At 37.9% G+C, this 25180-nt stretch overlaps 1 protein-coding gene across 3 annotated transcripts in view; it reads right to left on the reverse strand.

Annotated features, from left to right (window-relative positions):
• LOC106081960 (uncharacterized) overlaps window positions 1-25180 on the reverse strand; it is a 612487-nt gene that overhangs the window by 14050 nt on the left and 573257 nt on the right. For all 3 annotated transcript variants that reach the window (XR_009398108.1, XM_059367731.1, XM_059367730.1), the window contains one exon: window positions 10015-10083. Coding sequence is in view for 2 of the 3 variants with exons in the window: in XM_059367731.1 (XP_059223714.1) it covers window positions 10015-10018 (4 nt within the window). In the remaining variant the exon portion in view is untranslated. The remainder of the gene's footprint in view (window positions 1-10014; window positions 10084-25180) is intronic.

A 25180-nucleotide genomic window follows, 5' to 3' on the forward strand; every position in this document is an offset into this window, starting at 1 on the left:
AATTTCAATGAAATTTTCTTTGAGGACAAAATTTTAATGAAATTTCTTTGAATTAAAAATTCTAATGAAATTTTCGCAAAAAAATGTGGAAAAAAAATCCTTTTAAGGTAAACTTTCAATTATTTTTATATCCTCCACCATAGGGTGGGGTAAGCTGATTTCGTCATTCTGTTTGTAACTCCTCGAAATATTCGTCTAAGACTACATAAAGTATTGGGTTGACCAAAAAGTAATTGCGGATTTTTCATATAGTCGGCGTTGACAAATTTTTTCACAGCTTGTGACTCTGTAATTGCATTCTTTCTTCTGTCAGTTATCAGCTGTTACTTTTAGCTTGCTTTAGAAACAATGTGTAAAAAAAGTATATTTGATTAAAGTTCATTCTAAGTTTTATTAAAAATGCATTTACTTTCTTTTAAAAAATCCGCAATTACTTTTTGGGCAACCCAATATATATATTCTTGATCGTCGTGATATTTTAAGTCGATCTAGCCATGTCCGTCCGTCTGTCTGTCGAAAACACGCTAACTTTCAAAGGTGTAAAGGTAGCCGTTTGTCGGTTGGGATTGTAAATGGGCCATATCGGTCCATAACCTGGTATATCTGTCATATAAACCGATCTTGGGTCTTGACTTCTTGAGCCTCTAGAGGACGCAATTCTCATCCGATTGGAATGAAATTCTGCACGACGTGTTTTGTTATGATATCCAACAACTGTGCCAAGTATGATTCAAATCGGTTCATTACCTGATATAGCTGCCATATAAACCGATCTGGGATCTTGAATTCTTGAGCCCCTAGAGGTCGCAATTATTATCCGATTTGCCTGAAATTTTGTACGACGGATCCTCTCATGACCATCAACATACGTGTTTATTATGGTCTGAATCGGTCTATAGCCCGATACAGCCCCCATATAAATCGATCTCTCTAATTTACTTCTTGAGCCCCCAAAGGACGCAATTCTTATTCGAATTGACTGACATATTACACAGGTCTCCAACATATAATTTAATTGTGGTCTAAACTGGATCATATCTTGTTTTTCGTTCATTTTATTACTAGGTTTACAGTGTCAAGCAATTTTCAACTCCGATTATATCTATTCTTGGTCGCCGTCTATATCGGACTATATATACATACATAAAAATCTCATTTAAACCGATCTCCTGAATTGAGCCTCTAGAGGGCGCAATTCTTATCCGCTTTGGCTGAAATTTTACAAACAAGTTTCTTTTATGAGTCCCAACATTTTTGTAAAGTATAGTCTCAATCGGTCCTTAACCGTTTAAAGCTCCCATACAAACCAATCTCCCAATTGTACTTCTTGAGCCCCTAGAGAGAGCAATTCTTATGGGATTTAGGTGAAATTTTGCATAGTTTCACCTACGATCTCCAATTCCCGTATAATCTGACCTCCCGATTTTACTTCCTATAATGAATTTCTCCTTAATCCTCCAACATCCATGGCAAGTATGGTCGGAATCCGTGTCTATTACCCCTATATGAAGAAATCATCCGACTTTACTTCCTAAGCATATGCCGAATGCAATTCTAACCAAATTTTTAAGAACAAGTAAAAACGCATCAAATTCGGCCGTGCCGAACTTTGGATACCCACCACCATGGATACATTTATTATGCTATTTTATTATAATCCTATTATATCTATTTTAATGTTCAACAATGGGCCAATTTGGATCATATTCGGTCAGATACCGAGAAGTTTGTATAAGTCACACTCTAAAACATCAACGAAACCAGGCTATAAATGAGGATGTTATGGCTTCAGATCCCAGATCTGCAGATCCGACCATATGGGAGCTTTATCCAAATATGGTCTGGTTTGGACCATACGCGGTTCGGATATTGGGTGGTCTAATGCAACTCCATGTTCCAAATTTATATCAAAGTATGGTTCGACCTTGACCAAATTTGGTTCAGACAACGGGAAATCTAGTCCAACTCATTGCTCTAAATTTCAGCGAAATAGAAAAATACGGCTGTTATGGGCTTAAGACACTAAATGGGCGGATCTATCTATATGAGGGATATTTACAAATTTTTTCCGATCTGGACTATGTTCAGATCGGACACATAAAGGCCTAGTGCAACTCACTGTTTAAAATTTCACCGAAATCGTGTAACAAATGGGGATTATATGGGTTTAAGACCCTTAATCGTCAGATGGGTCTATATGGCAACTATATCTTAATAAAGATCGATCTGGACCAAATTGGTTGTGACAGGATGTTCTAAATTTCAACAAAATCAGGTGATAAACGCGCCATTAAATCGGTGCGTTGTTCTATATGGCAGCTATATCTAATTTCGGATATGGGGGGAGCCTAGTACAACTCGCGACTTCGAATTTCAGTGAAATCGGACAATAAAAGCGGCTTTTTATGGGTTTAAGACCTTAAGCCGGGAGATCGGTCTATATGGTAGCTATATTTAAATATAGTCCCCATAGCTGGTTCAAGAACTTAACCAGAGTGTTAACAAAATACGAATCTGTGCCAAACTATAGCTCATATTTGAATTTTGGAAGACTATAGCATGATTACAACAGACGGGCAGTCACACGGAAATCGTCTTAGAATTTTACGACAATCCAGAATATATACATATACTATGTAGGGTCGAAAATGGATATTTCGATCCTATGGTGGCGGGTATATAAATCCATGGTTTGTTGTTTTTAGTTTTCAGCCTATAAGAGAAACCGTGCAAAGAACTTGACGGTTGGTACACGAGATTCGGCCTTACCACATTTAGCTCGTTTTTACTTGTTTTGACTTTAAGACGAAACTTTTTAAAACTGGTACAAATCTGTTCTCTTATATATTTTCGATAACGATATAACGCAAGTTAACCCAAAAGTTATCTCATTTTATTAAAAAAATGTAAGTTTTTGTTAAACCAAAAAAATGTGTATTTTAAAGATTTTTATTTTGTCGGAGCGGAGGAGATTTTGAATTTGGAAACCTCTCTGCTCCGAATAAAAAAATATACGCTCCCGCTTCACTCCCGCTACGGCAAAAATAGGACTGCTACGCTACGCTCTGAATCCCTGCCGGTGAATAAGAGATTAGCCGCAATCCCTTTAAAGGACAAATTCTTCAACATCAGCCTTATTTGCGCCTATGTGCCGACTCAATACAATGACAAGCTGACCTAAGATTTTGTCTAAGAGCGCAAAGGCATAGGCCATGATATGAAATAGGGAAAACAACCTGCCCATGATTAAGGAGGAAGTTACCTTCGGCCTAATTGTCGGAAAATTAAGTATAAACGAAGAAACTTCCGATAATGGATTAATGCTGATAGACTTTGACGAGGCAAATAACATGTACAATAGTTAGCACCATCGGATTCCAGCATCGAAGGATTCATATGGCCACATGGCTGTCACCCAATTAAACAGGAGAAACCAAATCATGTTAAAATAGATGGAAGGCATTCAAATAGCGTGTTAGATGTACGATCGCTTCGAGAAGGGAACGTCAATTCGGATCATTACTTTGTTGCATCAAGTTTTGCGCCGGAACTCACTTTGACAAATTTCATCGATATCGCTTAATGAAAGGATATTTTATGGTCTTAATACCTTATATCGGGAGATTGGGCGGCCGGTCTGTAAGGCTGCTTAATCCAAATTTGGTCCGGTCTGCAACACATTTCAATAGAATTTGAAGTAATCTTCCAGAACTCACTGTGCCAATTTCATCGAAATCATATATAAAATGGGCAAATTTTTGCCTCAAGACTTTAAGTCAGGAGATCGGTCTATAAGGCGGCTATATATAACTATAGTCCAATTTATTGAGATAAGAAGGTTAGGTTAATATACAAAGAATACTAAATCAAATTTGCAAAATATTTTATATAGCTAAGATAATGGCAAAATTATAAATACCCAGCTTTTGGTGTATGTATTTGTGTATATACCCATGCATTTGGCCAATTTACTGGTTAAATACCTTTTGGGTATTTACCCATTGTCCATCTCTACCCATCTTCGAACACCTATCCATGGGTAAAAAAAAATCTGTGCAAAGTTTCGGCTCATTATCTTAAATTTAAAAGTTTATAGCGCGATTTCCACAGACAAACGGACAGAAGGGAAGATGGCTTGATCGTCTTCGATTTTTCAAGGGTCGACAGATTATTTTTATGTGCTGCAAACGAAATGACAAAATTAATTCATCCCCATATTTCGGTGGTGGGTATAAAAATGTAATGTTAGTATGTCTAATTATATTATTATGAACTAGTGAACTCCAAATCGTCACCCCTTCATTAAATTTTTCAAGTTTCCCCTACTATTTTATGCTTTCAACGCTTCCACAGATACAGTTTTCAACGAATAATTAACAACTATACCAGATGAGACTGAATGCATATGCAAGTAATACAATATGTAGTGCCTGCTATCATAATGCCGTTGATGTATTCAAAGGACGTTAGCAGGGGCCTCAGATGTCTGGGGAGTGTATTTGACATTTGCACTTAAATAACATGACAGTATATCACTCTTCGTCCTATTGTTGGATAGTGAACTACAAGTGGGAGTTTTCTATTCTTTATGTCTTTCTCTCCCTGTTGTGGAGTATAGTTAAACAGATGTTAATTTAATTGTACAAATGTTCGCAGTAGAACATAACGCCATTATAATTCGAATAACATTCTTATTGACACATGTAACTAGAGACGTTATATGCGATTAAGAGTGTATGTTCTTGCAACACATACACACACGCACACACGGAAAATCGTATGAAAGCAGGTGACAATATAAGTAGAATTAAGAACATTGTATATTTTTAAATGCAAAGTAGGGTAGGTGATCAAGAAGCTATATACTCAGTATGAAACACTTTGCAATTTAAACGAATTTTTGCTTAAACCACATTCTGTTCTACCAAAAACCGACTAACCATACATCTAGATTTATCACCCCATTAAGGATCTCAAACGAAAATTAGTTGTGAGTAGACAACAAGCACCGTCTCACATCCCATAAATTTCCCGGTCGGATCATATGATGAAGGCCAACCGCACCATAAAAAAGAACCCAAATTGATTGCATGTAGCTGCAATCAGTCGCATGTCCGGAACCTTCAGCTGACCTTCGACTGGTCTGTCTAGGATTCTAGCGAAGCCTACTGGGCCAAGTATTGAGGACAGAACTTAAACTAAACTAAAACTGCAAAATGTCTGCCAAATCTGATAAGAATTGTGCCCTATAAAAGCTAAAGAAATCAAGATCCCAGATTGTTTTATATGGCAGCTATATCAGGTTATGACCGATTTAAACTATATTTAGCATAGATGTTGAAAGTCATAACGAATCGTGTCATGCACAATTTCAGCCAAATCGGATAAGAAGTGCGCCCTCTAGTGGCTTAAGAAGTCAAGATTAAAAATCGGTTTTATGGCAGAAATATTAAAACATGAACTGATATGGCCTGTTAACAATCACAACCGACCTACACTAATAAAAAGTATTTTTGCATAATTTCAAGTGACTAGCTTTACTACTTCGCAAGTCAGCGTGCTTTCGACTGACAGATGAATTGACGGACGGACGGACATGGCTAGATCGACTTAAAATGTCACTATGATCAAGAATATATAAACCTTTTGCGGTCTTGGACGAATATTTCGAGGAGTTATCAACAGAATGACAAAATTAGTATACCGACATCTTATGGTGGAGGGTATAAACACGGAATTAACCAGTAAGCATTTTTGTGCGACCATTTTTCACAACTTTCAACATGGATTATCACGACAATAGTGCATAGATGAACTTTGTATGACAATGAACCACCATTCTATAGCATTGTGAAAAACGGGTTAAATGAATTAAATTGTGGCCGTCGCACGTTCAAAGACTAATTCAGTGAAGGTCTTCCCAAAACGACCGTTGTACCAGAGAACACTGATGCCGTGCCTAAACTTATAATGCAAGATCGTCATATGACATACCTTAAAAGAAAGGCATTTATCGGGCATTTCTCTTACTAGCATACATTAGATATTGCATGATTATCTGACCGCAAAAAAGGGTTTGTTCACGTTGGATCCCGCACAATTTGGCCATCGCTCAAAAAAAGACTCGTGTCGTGTTACAAAGAAACGTTAAAAAATACGATCGCGTGGCTTTAAAAGACGTCACAGATGAAGAATCATTGATCTGTGCGTATGAGCCCGAAACAAAACAACGATCCCTCGTGAGGATCTTCGATGTCGAACCAAATCCAACGAAAATTGTTCGTGAGAAATCCACTTCGAAGCAAATAGTCGTCTGTTTATTCAGCAAAACTGGTCATGTGGCGACTGTTCCGCTTGAGGAAGGTAGGATTTTGAGTGGTACGCCACAATTTGTTTGTCTGAAGACTTCGGAAAAATTCGAAAAACAAACAGGATAAAATTTAATCATTGTTCATCATGATCAGGCGAGCTCTCACACATCGGCTCAAACCAGCGGCTTTTTAATCAGCCAAAACGTCGATTACGGGCCAAACTTGGCACGCAATGACTTCCTTTTATTACTGCATATTAAGACGGTGTCATTTCTAATCCGTGGTTGATCCACGTAAACCAAATTTTCATAATATTGTATAACAAGTAAAACTGTGCTAACTTCAGCCGGACCGGAACTTGGGAACCCACCACCATGGATTCTGCTAAAAATTTATACAAAATAAATTTTATTTGAAGGGCGTTATTTTATTTAACATACCAAACTTCTGTGAAACCAGCAAAAATTAAAGCTTCAAGGAACCGAACAAGGATGATGGAAAGACCGGTATACTTAAGGGCTATATCAGGTTATTGACTGATTGGGACCGAATTAAGCACAGTTGTTGGAAGTCGAAACAGAACACGGCATGCAAAATTTCAGGCAGATCGAACAAAAATTGCGGCTTGTTAAGACTCAAGAAGTCAAATCGGGAGATCAGTTTATATGGGAGCTATATCAGTTTATACATCACCTGCAAAATTTCAGCCAAATCGGACAAAAAGCATAGTTACACGTATCAAAATACAACGGTTGCATTGGCTAGGTCATGTTGCCTGAAGAATAGCGCAGAATTCTTCTGAAGGCAATCACGATAGTGCACACAAAGGGGTGATCAAGTGGTGATTAAGTGGTGAGACAAACCTCGAAACTTGATGTCAGAGATTATAGAAGGAGCGCAAAAGATCGAGGCGCCTGGAACGCTATTCTACGTCCGGCTAATGAGACAAATGGGACAGACCATCTTCGAACTTATCCTGCCTATGGTAAAAGAAATTAATTATACGAAATTTCAGGTTAATATTTTCATCTTTAAAGACAGTAGAACGATTACCACAGATAGACGGTAAGACGGGGGGCAGGGCATGGCTAGGCCGTCTTAAAATTTTATGACGATCATGAATATATACTTTGTGGGGTTGTTGCAAACAGAATGATAAAACAAGTAAAAAGGCGTTAAGATCGGCCGGGCCGAACTTTGGATATCCATCACGAAGGGTATACATATGGACCATATATCCACATTTCGTCATAATCCAGTTAAGAATTAAAAATTTATGCCCCTATAAGAGCTATAACGAAATATGGTCCGGTCTTGACCAAATTCGGTACGGCACTGCAATTTTGTAATTTCAAGCGGCTAGCTTTACGCGTTCGACCGCTATTGTGATTTCGACAGACGGACGGACGGACATGGTATAATGAGAATGTCGAGGAGAGACGAAGAATATATATTCTTCTTCAATTTGGGCCAGATCGGTCTAGATTTGGCTATAGCTCCCATATAGACAGATCTCTCGGTTCAAGTTCTTGGGCCCATTAAAAGCGCATTTTTTGTCCCATTTTCCCAAAACTTAGGATCGTCAGTTGTGTTAGGGCCTTCGACATCCTTGATCAATTTGGCTCCGATCGGTCTATATTTGGATACAGCTGCCATATAGACCGATATCTCGGTTTAAGATCCTGGGCCAATAAAAGGCGCATTTGTTGTCCGATTTCGCCACAATTTCGACATCTTTCTTAAGGTCTTGGACCCATAAAAGGCGCGTTTATTGTCCGATTTCGCTAAAATTTGGGACAGTGAGTTGTGTTAGGGCCTTCGACATCCTTGTTCAATTTGGCTTAGATCGGTTCAGATATGGGTATAGCTGACATATATACCGATCTCTCGATTTAAAGTCTTTTGCTGAAATTGTTGGTCATTGTTTTATTTAGACGTTCGGAAAGCTGCCACTTGATTTATGCTCAGTTTAGATTACTATTTCATAATCAATAGAGGTAGTCTGTTAATGCTTCAAAAAGTGGTAGAAATTTTAAAAGTAGTTTAGCCAAATGCCCGAAAACATTTATGAAATGGCAGACGTCTGAGAATACACCCGAGATATCTATGCTAGTTGATATCCAAGTTCGTCCTGCCGAATATATGACATCATTACTTGTTATACCCTACACGACTACGGAAGGAAGAGAGATAGAACCATTGATAACTATACCGGACGACTTAGAATCAGAAAGTGATTGGACTCAGAATCAGAAAATGATTCGACTCAGAATCACTTTCTGATTCGAATTAGCTATGTCCATCTGTCTGTCCACTTGTCCATGTTAATTTTTGTACAAACTACAAGTCGCAGATTTCATTCGATCGTCTTCAAATTTGGTACAGGCATGTTTAACGGCCTGGAGACGAAGCCTATTGAAATTGGAAAAAATCGGTTCATATTTGGACATAGCTCACATATATATATATATATTCGTCCGATCTGCTGTAATAATGAAATAAAATTGTCATATGTTAACCGATTCTCTCAAAATTCGGCAGGAAGCATTTTCTTATGACTCTCGACATTGCTGGTGAATTTCATGGAAATAGGTTCTGATTTAGATATAGCTCTCATATATATATATATATATATATATATATATATATATATATATATATATATATATATATATATATATATATATATATATATATATATATATATATATATATATATATATATATATATAGCCCGATTTTAACTTCTGGAGTCACAGCAAGCGCATTTATTGATCAATCGTCCCAAAATTTTGCACAACGCTTTCCTCGACGGCTACCCCAATATATAGGAGAAGTTTGGTCGAAATCGGTTCAGATTTAGATATAGCTCCCATATATATTTTCGTCCGATTTGTAGTAATAATGCAAGTAGACCGATTTCTTTGAAATTGACCAGTAATGTCGGACGTCATAGGAATATCCCTCCTGCGAAATTACGAGAGAATCAGTTAACAAATGATTCTCTCGTAATTTCGCAGGTCATTATTGGTCAATTTCAAAGAAATCGGTCTATATTTATATATAGCTGTCATATATGTATATCGCCCGATTTTCACTTCAAGAGCCACTACTAGCACATTTTTTGACCAATCTTGCACAACGCTCTCATCGACGACTACCACAATATCTGAGAAATTTGCTCAAAATCGGTTCAGATTTAGATATATATTCGTCAGATTTTGGGTAATGATGTTGTCATTTGTCAACCGTAGTTATTACAGTTTGAATATATTTGCTGGAAATTTGATACGGATTGATTAAAAATCATCTTAAAACATCTGCCGAGTTCCTTAAAAATTAGTTCAGAATTGGATAAAGCTTCCACATTGTACTTGTGGGGTAGGTGTAGGGTAATACACAGTCGGCACCGCCTGACTTTTGCCCTTCCTTCCTGGTTTTCTTGATATCCTTATTAGCTAAAAATCATTTTTTTCTAAAGGGAAACTTATAACTTGGCAATTCCCAGGATGGTTGGTACCCAACAACATACCATAGCATATGGTGAAGCAAATCTCCTTACGATAATAACATATGGAAATAAATAAATATTTTATTACATATCTTCATACGAGCCATTAATAATTATAGGTAGGTATATGGTCTCTTTCGGGTAGGTAGGTAGATTTTTTTTTTTTTTGTTTGGCAAAACACTTCTACTTACCCATATTTTGAGATGATGTTGGTGTTGTTACTTTTTCCTTTATTCCAGCAATTCACACGTTCAGGAAATCTGCAAAGGGAGGAAACGGGAAAGAAATGAAGGGAGAATGTGAAACAAAGCACAGGAATATACCTTATTAACAAAATAATATATTTATTGCGTAGCTTTGAATGACTAAGGGCCATCCATTCATTCTTTCAATCATTCAAGAATTGCACCATCCACTTGGCAAGCCAACAAGCTAAGCCAAGAGTCCCTTGATGCTGGCGAAATTTCTTTGAAAATTACTTTTCTTATTTTTATGAGTTTATTGGCATAATTGGTTCCCAGGGCATTTGTTTGCTTCATTCAACTTTTTCTCAACAACGTTATGAGACATACTTATTTTTGCTCTTTTTCTTTCCCGTACGACTTTGAGATGCTCTTATTTAGGCTTGGCCATGTATGAGAGGAAAATGTAGGGATTTTTATATATTTAACATAAATTATTTATTGTACCTTCTAATAATATGTCATTTTATTACCGTATTGACTATTATCGTTATGATAGGTAGTTGGCAAATGACAATAAAATCTAGCAAAATGGGTAGGAAAGTGGAAATAAATTATGATTTATAAAATTAAATGCGTCCATGCGTCTTTTACTTTATGTGGAACAAAAGTACCCTTTAAATAATTATTTTCGACAATTAAATAGCTACGAAAATGGCATATGTATATCGCTTGACTAACAGTGTAACAATTTAAATGCCTTTATCTGAATCCCTGATGATCTTTGTAGGTCTCTGAATTCGCTCGGCGGTTTTAGGGTCATCTAAATTTGGATTTTGAGCCCGATTTTCTCATGGGGATTTTGGTAGTGGAAATGAACCCCAGGGTGGTGGTTGGAGGGATTAGGGGGTGGTCTTGAAAGGGGGTATGAATATCGTGCTCTACTCCCAAATGCCTATCATTTGAGTCCCATATTGCCATGATCGGGAAAAAAGTATGTCCGATTATCGTTTTTTTTTTCGGAGGTGAGGTTGTCCCACAGACACTTATCCCTGAACAAAATACCAGCATCGTGCTCTTCTGTAATATACCATACTATTTATTTAAACCCCATATTGCCATTGTTTTAAGGGGAGTTTATGAGGCGTCATCCCAAAACTTAGCCCCAAAATTGGTTATCAATTTCGTTTTCTAATCTCAAATACCTTTCATTTGAGCCACATATTACCATGGTCGGTAAATTTGTACTATTTGAGGGGTGTTTTGTGGAAGGGGTTGTGCCCCAAATACATGGTCCCACATTTGGATATCCGATTTGTATTCTACTCCCAAATATCTTTATTTACGCCCTATTTTGCGATGGTCAGTAAATAATTGCTGTTTGTTTTGGGGAAGGGGTAGACCCCTAGAAAATTGTTCTCGTAAGTGGGTGTCAATTTCTTGCCCTATTCCCCAATACCTTTCATTAGAGCCCCACACTGACCTAGCAGGTAAATATGTACGATTTAGGTGTGTTTTGGGGAGTGGGGTGGTCCCTCAAAAACTAAGCCCTGAAAATAAATCAGCCTCGTGCTCTACTCTCAAATATCATTTATTTGAACCCAATAATGCCTTTGGCCCCATCATTGGATATCATATTCGTTTTATAATTTCAAATACCTTTCATTTAAACCCCTTATTGCAAAAGTCAGCAAATATGTCCGATTTGGGGTATGTGCCCTAAAAACTATCAATATCGAGCTCCACTCTCTTTAAGACCCAAATTGCCAAGGCGAGCAAATACGTCCTATTTGGGGGGGTGGGACGACTCCTAGACAGTAGGTCCCGAATGTTGACTTCAGATTCGTGGTCTACTCCTAATTACCTTTTATTTGAGCTTAGATTTTCATAGACGGCAAACGCATTCGGTTTTGGTGGATGGGACGGCCACTCAGTGACTTGGCTTTGAAAATATCTATCTATTCTACTCTAAAATATCTCCTAATTGAACCCCATATAGCAATTGTTAGCAAATACGTCCTATTTATATGATGTAACGGGGGTGGGGTGGCCCATAGTCACTTTTACCGAATATAGATAATGGATTCATGGTCTACTCCCAAAGACATTTCATTTGAGCCCCATTTTGCTATGGTTGTAAATTTGTCCTGTTTGGGGGTGTTTTTGGGAAGCGGTGTCCCCCCACATTTGAATACCCGATTCGTATTCTACACTCAAATACCTTTTATTTGTCACCCATATTGCCATGGTCAGTAAATAAGTCCTATTTGGGGGTGTTTTGGGGAAGGGCTGGACCCCCAGAAACTTGGTCCAACATTTGGATATCAGATTTGTATTTTTCTGGACAATACGGGTATATGGGGTATCAAATGAAAGGTATTGAAGAGTCGAGTACGAACTTGGTATACAAATTTCGTCCAATGTGTTCGGGGGGTCCCCCTACCCTAAAAACCCCTAACAAGGCTCTTTCACTGCTTTGGTCGCTTTCACCGGTATCATGAAAGGTATTGGGTTGCCCAAAAAGTAATTGCGGATTTTTTAAAAAAAAGTAAATGCATTTTTAATAAAACTTAGAATGAACTTTAATCAAATATACTTTTTTTACACTTTTTGTCTAAAGCAAGCCAAAAGTAACATCTGATAACTGACAGAAGAAAGAATGCAATTACAGAGTCACAAGCTGTGAAAAAATTTTTCAACGCCGACGCAATTAATTTTTGGGCAATCCAATATTTAAAAGTACAAATCTGAAATAAAAATTTATTTCTTGGTGTCTGAGGGGCCACACAACCCCAAAACCCCCCCCCCCCCCACGGACATGTTTACCGATTGGGACAATATGGGTATCAAACGAAAGGTATTTAAGAATAGTGTACTAACTTGGTATACAAATTTCGTCCAAAGTGTCCGGGGGGTTCCCCACCCCCAACAATGCTCTTTCACCTCTTTGGGCAATATGGGTATCAAATGAAAGGTATTTAAAAGCAGAGTACAAATCTGACATAAAAATGTATTCCTTGTTGTCTAAGGGGCCTCCCCACCCCCCAAAACGCCTCAACAGTCCATATTTATCAATTGGGATAATATGGATATCAAATGAAAGTAGAGTACATATCTGTTCGAAGAATTTAGTCCAAGGTGTCTACGGAGCCTACCCAACCCCAAGACCCCTTAAACGGGCATGAATGTCCAACGTCACAAAATGGGTATCAAATGAAAAGTCTTTGGGAGTTGGCTACGAATGGGATAGAGTCTGGGAGCGGCCCACCCACTAAATACCCTTCAATAGGACGTGTAGTTCGAGCGGGATTATATGTGAATTAAAAGAAAGGTCTAAGTCAGTGGAGTTCGAATCCAATGTTGAATAAGGATTCAAGAATTTGGGTCACGTCCTGCCATTCAGCAGGACATGTATTTCGCGACAATAAAGGACTGAAATAAATTGCAATATGTAGCTCAAATTTCCAGATCTCGGAGATGGGTGAGGCGATTTACGCGAAAGTTTGTTTGTTTATAAAAAAAAAATAGAAATTTGGTAAAATTTTTAAAATGACCGAATGACATTTTAAACCATTTAATGACAATATTTGGCTCAAATGAAAGGTATTTGAGACTAGAGCACGAATCTGGTGCACCACACTCCAAAAAAAAAACCCCCATACCGGACATATTTACCAACCATAGCAAAATATATGATATGCACATTGGGACGAATTATCTGAAAGGCCGTATCAGTACCCCTAAATAGGACTTTCTTCCTGACCGTGCCAGCATAGGGCTCGGATAAAATAAGATAGTGAAAGAAGGCGCAGCGGAGCGGGTCGGGTCCAACTAGTTTTTATATATAAGAGGATTTTGTTTTGAATAAATAAACAGGTTTGAAAATGGATGCATAAAGAATTATCTTGAAATGTAAACTTGAGAGAAAAATTCGCTAAAATTAGTCTTTGTTTCACAGAATTATTCGATTTGGAAAAAAATTAACTGAAATATTGCATTTAAAGGAAATTTCTCAAACATGTTTGCTTTTAATAAAATTTCTTCAAAAAAAAAAAAAAAATTTAAGAGATTTTGGTCTCCAAAAAATTTTCATTATGATTTTTCTTTAGACAATATTTAATTAATTTCGTGCTTCTAATTATTGAAACATTTACCATAAAACAAGTGGCAAATGTATTCACTTCATTTCATGTGTAATGCGATTACATTATATTCATACATTTACATAGTCTTTGCATAAATAAAATCTTCTAATTGTCCACAACTTCAAATGTCAATCTCTTAACAGTGTTGGACTAACATCAAAAAAGGCCTACAAATGAAAACACAAACAAATGCCGGTAAGACCTCAAAATCACATTGCAGAAAAAAAAGACAAAAAATAAATAAATGGAAACAAATTGTATTTATTATTAAGGCAGACTTTTAAGATGGCTGTCCTTCATGTCGCCACATTCGCTGACAATGTTTTATGTTCCTCAGTAGAGAGGCCTTGTCGATTTTGTAGGCGTATGTAGAGGTTTCCCCTATCCAATTTGTTAGGACTTTCTTTTTTTGCTTTCACTTTTACGCTCACTTTTCATTGTTTATAAATAAACAAAAACCATTTCTAAGAAAGCAAAGTGAAAGTAGTCAATAGTATAATGAAGAACATAGAAGCTAATGGAAATAAGCTTAAAAAATAAAGAAAAAAGTTAAGTAAAGGACTTGAAAGCAGAAAGCTTAAGAACAGTGTTTGAAATCAAAGAGATTCGAATAATTTAAAGAATTTGAGGGAACTATTAAGGATGATTTATGGGAGAAAGGTACATGGCATAGCACAGATGTGAAATTTAAAATTCATTAAATTCTGCTTTTGACTATTACAGTAATATTTTGATAATTTTTCTAATGATTTAGCATAAATGTTAAATATGGTTGGAATCGTTTCCAAATCTGATATAGCTCCCATATAAACCGATCTCCCAATTTTATTTTTTGAGCCTCTTACTTATCTGATTTATCTGAAATTTTAGACAGAGACTTTTTTTATGACCTCTAACCTGCGTGCCAAGTACGGTCTGAATCGCTACATAATCTGATATAGCTCCAATATAAACCGATCTCCCGAGTTTACCTCTTGAGCCCTTACAGGGCGTAATTCTTATCTGATTTGGTTGAAATTTTGCACAAAGGCATCTACTTTGGTGTCCAACATACAAGCCAAGTATAGCTCCAATAGCATAGCAATACTTATCTTTTATTTGCTATAAAGAGATACCGGGAAAAGATTTTAACAAATACGATCCTTGGAATAGGGTATATAGATTCGGCCCGGCGAAACTTAGCTCACTTTTACTTATTTTTTGCTTACAAAAATTGTGGCTAAAAAAAATTTAACTTTTATTTGATGTCTTTCGAGAACATTTTATGGAAATTGTTTCTTTAAGGTGGGTATTATGTTCAGTTTTCACAGTGGTGCTCATCCCTTACCAGAATTTCTCTTGCGGCTACTTTAATGGCACAGACTTCTGCCTGAAAGACCGTTCACTCGTTCGGCTATCTCAGAGACATACCGATATTGAGTGCGCCAGAGTAGACCCTCAATCCAATACCTGACTCTATTCTTGAGCCATCGGTGTCGATCGAAATCTCATTCTCGTCCAGCAGACTCAGAGACATACCGATATTGAGTGCATCAGAGTAGACCCTCAATCCAGTCCCTGACTCTATCGTGGAGCCATTGGTGTCGATCGAGGTCTCATTATCCTCAAGTACAGCATTCTCCATTCATCTCTGCCCTCACCCCAGTCGGCACTGGTGCTAGGTATTCGGAGATCCACCTCAGTCTACCCACCGCATTCATAGCACCTAGAATCGAACTGTGGCCGCAACCGTCCTCCTTCAGCATGCCGGACTCCCTCAACTTAAGCGCGACCTTAGCGGCACAGTTCCGAATATAGGCCTCAATTGGCAGCATATCCAGCATCGCTTCTATACCTGCCTGCGGTGCGGATCTCAGTGTCCTGAGACCCCGACGCAGGCCAGTCTCAGAACCTTTTCGAACTCCCTCGCACGTGTACTCTTCTCTACAGCCATCCACCATACCAGTGCCCCATAGGTCAGTACCGGCTGGGATGAAAAGTGCCCCCTTTACAGATGCAATGTATCTTAAAGGATACATTCAGAGTCGAAGTGCTTATTTTTGTATAGTTTTGCACAAAATTTAACTCTTGCGAAATATAGCAATCGATATTCAGTCGATTTTTTGCCAGCTCTACTCACGAGGGCCGTATACATCCAATAAATCATCTTGGCGGTTACCCCCCACTTCCTACCAAACATCCTCCTGCAGGAGTAAAAAGCGCACAGTGCCTCACGGCTCCTTTCCTCGGTATTCCTCTTCTAGGACAGTTTCAAATCGAAGACTATGCCAAGGTACTTTGCCTTTTTCGACAGCCGCAGTGTCACCCATTCTAGGGACGAGAGTCTGAATTCCGGTATCTTATATCTACGAGTGAAGAGCACCAGCTCCGTCTTCCTTTGGATTAGTCTTTAACCTATTTTAGGTAGCCCATCGCGACAACCTTCTCAGTGACCCTTCCATGATATCGCAGATCGTCGACAGAAATTTGCGTTGGACCAGCAAGGGTCATCCCGTTCAAGGACAGGAGTCTGAACTCCGGTATCTTGCATCAGCACGACATCGTCCGTATAAGCGATTATCCTCGTGCCATCCCCGCCGATATGCAACAGGTTTTCATAAATCACTAGATTATATAGAATCGGCGATAACACCCCTCCTTGGGGCGTTCCTCTTGTCACCCGCCTTCTGACCACACTATCTCCCAGGATTGCAATAATAATCGTGCCATAAAGCATATCATTGGTCTACTGGGAGATTATGGGGTGAAACCCAGTGCGGTCCAGTGTGGCGGCTATCGATCCTATCTCAATATTATTGAAGGCCCCTTAATATACAAAAAGGCGTGTTTTGCCCCACTGAAGTTTTCCGACGTCAGTCACCTTCTCACCGTCAGGTCAATCAGTCTTTCCACAGTTTTCGGCGAAAACGATGATTGACGACTTCGTCGTACTATGGTTTGTTCTTCGCGTCTTCAGGATAAAGACCACCTTGACCCCCTTCCATGCCCTTGGTATGTAGGACCATGCCAGGCTCGTTACAAAAATCCGCTCAAGTCAGGGCAGGGTGACTCCAAGAGACTCTTGCAGCAGTGACGGGATAATTCCGCCAGGTTTTAATGAATTTTTTCTTAAGAGAATTTTCACTGAAATTTTGTCTTTAGAGAAAACTTTACTCATTTTTTTCGTTATTAAAAATTTTACTGACATATTGGTATTAGGGAAAACTTTATTGAATTTTTGTGTTTAGAAAAAATTTTACTGAAATTTTATCTGTAGAGAATATCACGAAATTCAGAGAAAATATCAAACAATTTTGTCTTTATAAAAAATATAACAGACATTTTGTCTATAGAGAACATGTTACGATATTTTAACTATAGAGGAAATTTTGGGGAATTGTCCTCATAAGAAAAATGGAGAAAATACAATTTACGAAAATGCCGTCTTTCAACAAATTTTAATGATATAGATAATGAAGAATATTTTGTTGAAATTTTTCTGGTTATTATATCCACCGCGTAGGATAGGGGGTATATTCATTTAGTCATTCCGTTTGCAACACATCGAAATATCAATTTCTGACCCTACAAAGTATGTATATTTCGGATCGTTGTAAAATTCTGAGACGATATAACGATGTCAGTGTGTCTGTCCGTCCGTCTGTTGTAATCACTCTACAGACTTCAAAAATTAAAATATTGAGCTGAAATTTAAGTTCTTGAACAGGCCAAATCGGACCATATTTGGATATAGTTGCTAGATAGACCGATCTGCCGATAAAGGGTCTAAAGCCCATAAAGGCTTTAATTTTTAACCGATTCCGCTGAAATTTGAAATAATGAGTAGTTTAAGGTTTCCCAATATCTGACCCAAATATGGTTCAGATCGAACTTTACTTATATATATAGCTGCCATATATACCGATCTGCCGATAAAGGGTCTGAAGCCCATAAAAGCTTTATTTATTACCCGATTTCGCTGAAACGGTGAGTTGTATGAAGCCTCCCGTTATTCGGCTCAAATATGGTTCAGATCGGACCATATTTGGATATAGCTGCTATATAGAGCGATCTGCCGATAAAGGGTCTTAGGCCCATTAAAGCTTTATTTATCACCCGATTTCGCTGAAATTTGAAACAGTGAGTGGCTTAATACCTCCCAACATGGGAACCAAATATGGTTCAGATCGGACCAGATTTAGATATAGCTACCATATAGACCGATTTCCCGATTAAGGATCTGAAGTCCACAAAAGCTTTATTTATTACCCGATTTCGCTGAAACGGTGAGTTGTCTTAAGTATCCCATTATTCGGCTCAAATATGGTTCAGACCGGACCATATTTGGATATAGCTGCTATATAGACCGATCTGCCGATAAAGAGTCTTAGGCCCATAAACGCTTTGTTTATTATCCAATTTCGCTGAAATTTTAAACTGTGAGTAGCTTTAAGCCTCGCAACCTAGGACCCAAATATGATTCAGATCGGACTATATTTAGATATAGCTGTCATATAGACCGATCCGCCGATAAAGGGTCTGAAGCCCATAAAAGCTTCATTTATTACCCGATTTCGCTGAAATTTGAAAAAGTGGGTTGGTTTAAGCCTTCCGACATCTGATCTTAATATGGATCATATCGGACTATATTTAGATATAGCTGCCATGTAGACCGATCTGCCAATAAAGGAAGCCTGAAGCCTATAAAAGCTTTAATTTTTAACCGATTTCGTTGAAATTTACAACAGTGAGTAGTTTTGCGACTCCCAACATAGGACCCAAATATGGTTCATATCGGACTATATTTAGATATAGCTGCCATACAGACCGATCTCCCGATAAAGGATCCGAAGCCCGTAAATCCTTTATTTTTAACCGATTTCGTTGAAATTTTAAACAGTGAGTAGTTTTATGCTTCCAAGCATTCGATCCACATATGGTTCAGACTGTATTTAGATATATCTGTCATATAGACCGATATGCCAGTTAAGGGTCTGAAGCTCAGAGAAGCTTTATTTATTACCCGAGTTTGTTGAAATTTGTAATAAAAAATTCAACAGTGACTTGTATTTATTAGACCATTTGGGTGCATAAGTTATCCAATTTTCACCGGATTGTAACGAATGGGTGTTTACATATAAAACCGAGGTGGTGGATATCCAAAGTTCGGCTCAGCCGAACTTAATGTCTTTTTACTTGTTTTTTTTTTTTGTTTTTTTTTTTTTTTTTTTTTAATTCCTCCAAAACACTGTGCCATATTAATATGTTCATGAATATGAATGATATGAAATGACGACAGTTGAAAAGACACTATAACTGCCGGTGAGTTGGTGTCATTATACGGCAGCAGCCTCTGGCTTTGCAAAAAAATAAAAGACGAACCACATCATTAACATTCCATGATTTAGATAGCAAGCAGAAGAAGCAAAACACTCAAAGTTGTGATCATTTATTAAGACTTATGGAATATTTTGTTTCTATTTTCTTTTTTAGGCTTTGGGCAAGGACCATGCTAAATGAAAGAAAAAAAAAAAAAATAAAAATAAAAAGAAAGTGATAAGTTCGGCCGAGGCGAATCTTGAAAACCCACCACCATGGATTCTGTATAAGATGTAAACAAATGAACCCAGTTAAAGGGCATATAAAAAGTTTCGGTAACAAACTTTTGCCAATTCAGTTGTTGAAAGTCGTAGCAGAACACTACGTGCAATAACCCAATCGGTTAACAATTGCGGCTTCCAGAGCATTTAGATCTCAAATCGAGAGATTTGTTTATATGAAAGCTATATCAGGGTGTTGATCGATTTTAACTGTACTCGGCACAGTTCTTGGAAGTCATAACAGAAAATTAGGTGCAAAGTTTCAGACAAATCGGATAGAAATTGGGTCTTCCAGGTGCTGAAAACCTCAAATCGGGATGTTGGTTTATAAGGGAGGCTGCCGTAGCGCAGAGGTTAGCATGTCTGCCTATGACGCTGAACGCATGGGTTCGAATCCTGGCGAGACCATCAGAAAAAATTTTCAAATTTTTCCTAATGCTGGCAACAGTTGTGAGGTACTATGCCATGTAAAACTTCTCTCCAAAGAGGTGTCGCACTGCGGCACGCCGTTCGGACTCGGCTATAAAAAGGAGGCCCCTTATCACTTGAATCGTTCTTACATTTCAATGAGTGCAGTCCACTCATTGATATGTGAGAAGTTTGCCCATGTTCCTTAGTGGAATGTTCATGGGGAAAATTTGCATTTATATAGGGTGATTTTTTTGAGGTTAGGATTTCATGCATTAGTATTTGACAGATCACGTGGGATTTCAGACATGGTGTCAAAGAGAAAGATGCTCAGTATGCTTTGACATTTCATCATGAATAGACTTACTAACGAGCAACGCTTGCAAATCATTGAATTTTATTACCAAAATCAGTGTTCGGTTCAGGTTATAGACCTTTTTCAACTATACAGTTCTTGGAAGTCGTAACGGAATACTAAGTGTGCGCCAATCGGGAAACAATTCCGTCATCTAGGGGCTAAAGAAGTCAAGCCTACGACTTGCATCAATAAGAAATATCTGTGCATAATTTCAAGCGAATATCTTTTTCGTTCGATCGCTATCTTGATTTCTACAGACGGATGGACAGACAGACAGAGGGATGGACGGACGAAGGAACATGGCTAGATCAAGTATTTATACCAATACTTTGTGGTGTTACAAACGGAATGACAAGATTAGTATACCACCTATCCTATGATGGTGGGTATAAAAGCAAGAACTCATGTCATACCTGACAGGTGATGATGATGCTGCTGTTCGGGATTTTTTTGTTTTATAATGTGAAATGGTAACTTTTCAACAATTCAGGCTTTAAACAAAGATATACCGAAAAAAATGAAGAAAATTATCTACCAAAGAGAAAGAAACTCAAAAGAAAAATCAAGAAAGCATTATTATGATTTACACTTTGTGCTTGGTAAAATCATCTGGGAGGAGCCATGGTAGCAAGATGGAAATTATTTCCTCGAAATTTTATTACTTTCACTTGGTTTTGTTGATGTTGTTTTTTCTTTTAATTTATGTATATTAACACTTGTTGAGTTTCGTTTCGTCGTTTCGTTTTTAAGTTTGTGATTCTCAGCTTAGAGCTTTCGATGGATGTGTAATCACACAACCATAATGTATGCAAATGAATTCAATTTGATGTGCGGATTCGGCGTAACTGCAAGAACCGCATCCTAACTGTTGAAGTTGGTTGCGTAATGAAGGCTCGTTTTCAATTCAATTATCGTTGATTTCGTTGCGGAGATAGAAAAAAATGCCAAAAGCACAGAATTTTGTAAACGGATTATGACCTAAGATGTAGAATTTACCAACCAAATTTGGAAAATGAATGCTGAAACTGGATTGAGGATGCTTTAGGGGGTTTTGGGCTTCTAAAATGGTGATAAATTTCTTCATTAACATCTAGCTGGTGGAAACTTCAATTAAGTCTATGGAAATGTTTTCAAAATCTGTAACTGTATTTAAACTCTCGAAGCCATAGTACCTAATTTAAAGTTACTTACTTTACTTTAATTGGCTATGACAGAACATTTGTTCCAATAGCTGAACGTAGAATAGCGTTCCAAGCGCTTCGATCTTCTCCGTTCATTCTAAAATCTCTGATACCAAGATTCGAGGTGTCTCCCAAGCACTTGATCTTTCCATTGGGCTTTTGGTCATCCCGGTTAGCGTGTACCACCATGTTTTGGCTTCAAAAAAAATTTTTGCTGTCTTTAATGAGGATTGTGGCTAGCCTCTCACACACCGGAGTAGAGCTTGAGACAAGGTGTTTTAGTCTCCGGCTAATCACAAATCCACAGCCAAACTCATGCCTCGTATTATGGCAGCTATAGTGTAGTTCGTTACCCTTTGGTGTTGTAGTGACGCCATTCCCAGTCCATCGCACTTCCTGTAAGGCATTGTGCTTCTCTAATACATGTGCCAGCGCGTATACTGCACTCCTTCTATAGAGAGTGCAGACATTCCAGGTGCAGATCCGAAAATTATGGTCCTATTTTCCTTTGCGTTGACGACTTTAGAGGGGGTCCGTATTTACCATTCCTTAGTTTCTCATAGTTTTCCGGGGCGGGTTACAGCCGCACCTAACCTGGGAACACACGTTGATGATGGCCATTGATTATTTGAAGGCGCCAATAACTCGTCTTGTCACCTTGAGTATCATTGGCACTTAGTATTTAATTAAGAGCCAGTGCCAGCTGACTCCTCACTGAGGCTCTACTCTCGCAAATCGTTGCCTGCCCGCGGCCGCATTTGCAGCTACTCCGCATACAAACGGAGCTTTCCACAATTTGTGGACGCGCCCGGTAGTTTTCAGCTAAGCTTATCGTGATAACAATGGACACCACACAAGTCAAAGCTTAAAGTTCCAGTCTGTGTGGTGCTCATAGTTATCCCGTGTCGGCCGGGCATAATTTTAACTTAAAAATTTTAAATTTCTCCAGAGGAATTACAGACTTAAATATGGCAATAGGTCTGAAGTAGAATCCAAAGATCCATTAGTTGTCGGCTTTGCACCTCGTGCTGCCACCAAGGGTAGCTATCTTTAGCATCCCTTAAAGATAAAATTAATCTTTTAATACATTTCTGCTAAATTTTTTCCATGATTATTTTAAAATGGCATTTGCTTCTGAACAAAAATTGGTAAATACTTTGAATTAAGTCAATAAATTAAATCCATGCTCGAAATTATAAAAATCTAAATCAAGACCAGAAAACATTTTGCAACCAAATTCTTAACTTTGTTTCCTTACAATGAAATGCCTTTTTCTCCCCTGGGCGATTACACAGAAAAATGCAAACAAAATATCAATCAGTAAGTTATGAAATTCTAAAAGGTATTTTCAATGTAAACAAGGCAATACAAGACGGCTTTCAATAACCTTCTTTATTTCCACGTAACTCACATAAGTATCCAAAGGAGAAGCAAAGGGAAATCATCAAAAGGGTAAAGGGTAAAATAGCCATATTTTTACATAGGTAAAAGGAAAAGCATGCAGCACGAAGCAAAAATATTTATTGAAGCAACCACATAGGAAAATGTCATACCAAAATCAATGGATTTATGGCAAACGGTAGGACAAATTTGCCAACAAGTGCCGGCAAGGGTTTCATTTGACCTTTTCACCTCGTCCACTTGAGTTTGCAACGTTTTATGTCGTTACGCATATTTGAGATGGAGCATTACAAAATTGCTCCCCCTAGAATGGTACCCCCACTTTCCATATTCATAAATATGAAGTGTTTACATTTATTGCCAATATGTTTGTGTCCCTCAAGGTCGGTGCATTTATGAAGGTGGTGTAATGGTAGACACAAGCAAATACTCGAGTTATTTAAGCACATTTTAAAAGTCAAATGTGGAAAAATGAAAAAAAAATATACTTAAATAGCCCAGATAAGTGTTTTGCATCATTGATTTACAGTGCATATTTATTTCAAGTTTTGAAAGCAGTGACTATAAAAACAGAACTTTGTGAAATTCTCTCAAACTAACAAGTCAAAAGGCGGCCGGGCCGATACCCACCACCCTGTGTCGAAGGGCCTGACACAACTCACTGTTCCAAATTTCGGCAAAATCGGACAATAAATGCCCCTTTTATGGCCCCAAAACCTTAAATCGAGAGATCGGTCTATAAGGCAGCTATATCCAAATCTGGACCGATCTAGGCCAAATTTAAGATGGATGTCGAAGGACCTTACACAACTCACTGTCCCAAATTTCGGCAAAATCGGACAGATATCGGTCTATATCGAGAGATCGGTCTATATAGCAATTATATCCAAATCTGGAGCGATCTCGGCCAAACTGCAGAAAGTTGTCGAAGAGCCTAACAAAACTCAATGTTCCAAATTTCGGAAAAATCGGACAATAAATGCCCCTTTTATGGGTCCAAAACTTTAAGAGATCGGTCTATATGACAGCAACATGTAAATCGTGATCGATCTAGGCCAAATTGCAGAAATATATCGAGGGGCTTAACATAACTCAAAGTGCGCCTTTTATGGACGCAAAACCATAAATCGAGAGATCGGTCTATATGGCAGCTATATTCAAATTTGGAACGATCTGGGCCAACTTGAAGAAGGATGTCGAAGGGCTTTACACAACTCACTGTGTTCAAGGTACGTTTGAACATGAAGTCATGTGCACCCATGTGCAGACATGCGTTCACGTATGCACATGACCCACTGTGCATAACGGTACATTGAAGTAAGTTCTTAATCGCTGATTCCGCCTTGATTTCATATTTGTTTACCTGGAATTGTTGCTTGTAGCTTGGAAAGTTGACCGTTTTCGCGGGGTCCAAGTGACAAGCAACAACCAGAAAAAGATCAGTCTCGTTTTAAATCTCAAACCCGCGCATCGTATTCTCTCCCCCTCAAAGTGAAAACCCAAGTGAAGTGAAAAGTAAAAAGTGAACATACATACAAACATATATAACTAGAGTGAACATTGCAACAATAAACTTTGAAACAGTGAACTAATATATTTAACATTTTAGATACAAAGTGACACAATAACAACCGACTCAAAAACCAAATCTACACTCGACCCACAATTGCAACATCACAACAACCATAAGTGCGGGACACAACATACAACACCAACTAATTCTAATATTGCAAACCCCCCACCTGTTAAATACAATGTCTATCTACTACAATCAACTATACTCATAATTTAAATTTTAATCTACTTACTACTGCTACTTAAATCTATGAATTGTGCTATCTAAACCTAAATATTTGCCACTTAAACACTACGATCTACTTATAACTAATGAATTTAAATAACATAGAAAAGAACATCACAATAAACAATCACCACCACATTTGAATTTTAAACATAAAACTTCCTATGTTTTATTTCGGAAGGCAAAACCCTTAGTTTGACCCCAGACATTTGGTCCTTCGAACCGGATAAGTGGTTTTTTTAAATAATTAAAAAACCAAAAATCAAAAAAAATTTTCTGTTTTCTGCCCAAAAATAATTCAT

Source organism: Stomoxys calcitrans, chromosome 4, assembly GCF_963082655.1.
Source record: "Stomoxys calcitrans chromosome 4, idStoCalc2.1, whole genome shotgun sequence".
Lineage (NCBI taxonomy): Eukaryota > Metazoa > Arthropoda > Insecta > Diptera > Muscidae > Stomoxys > Stomoxys calcitrans.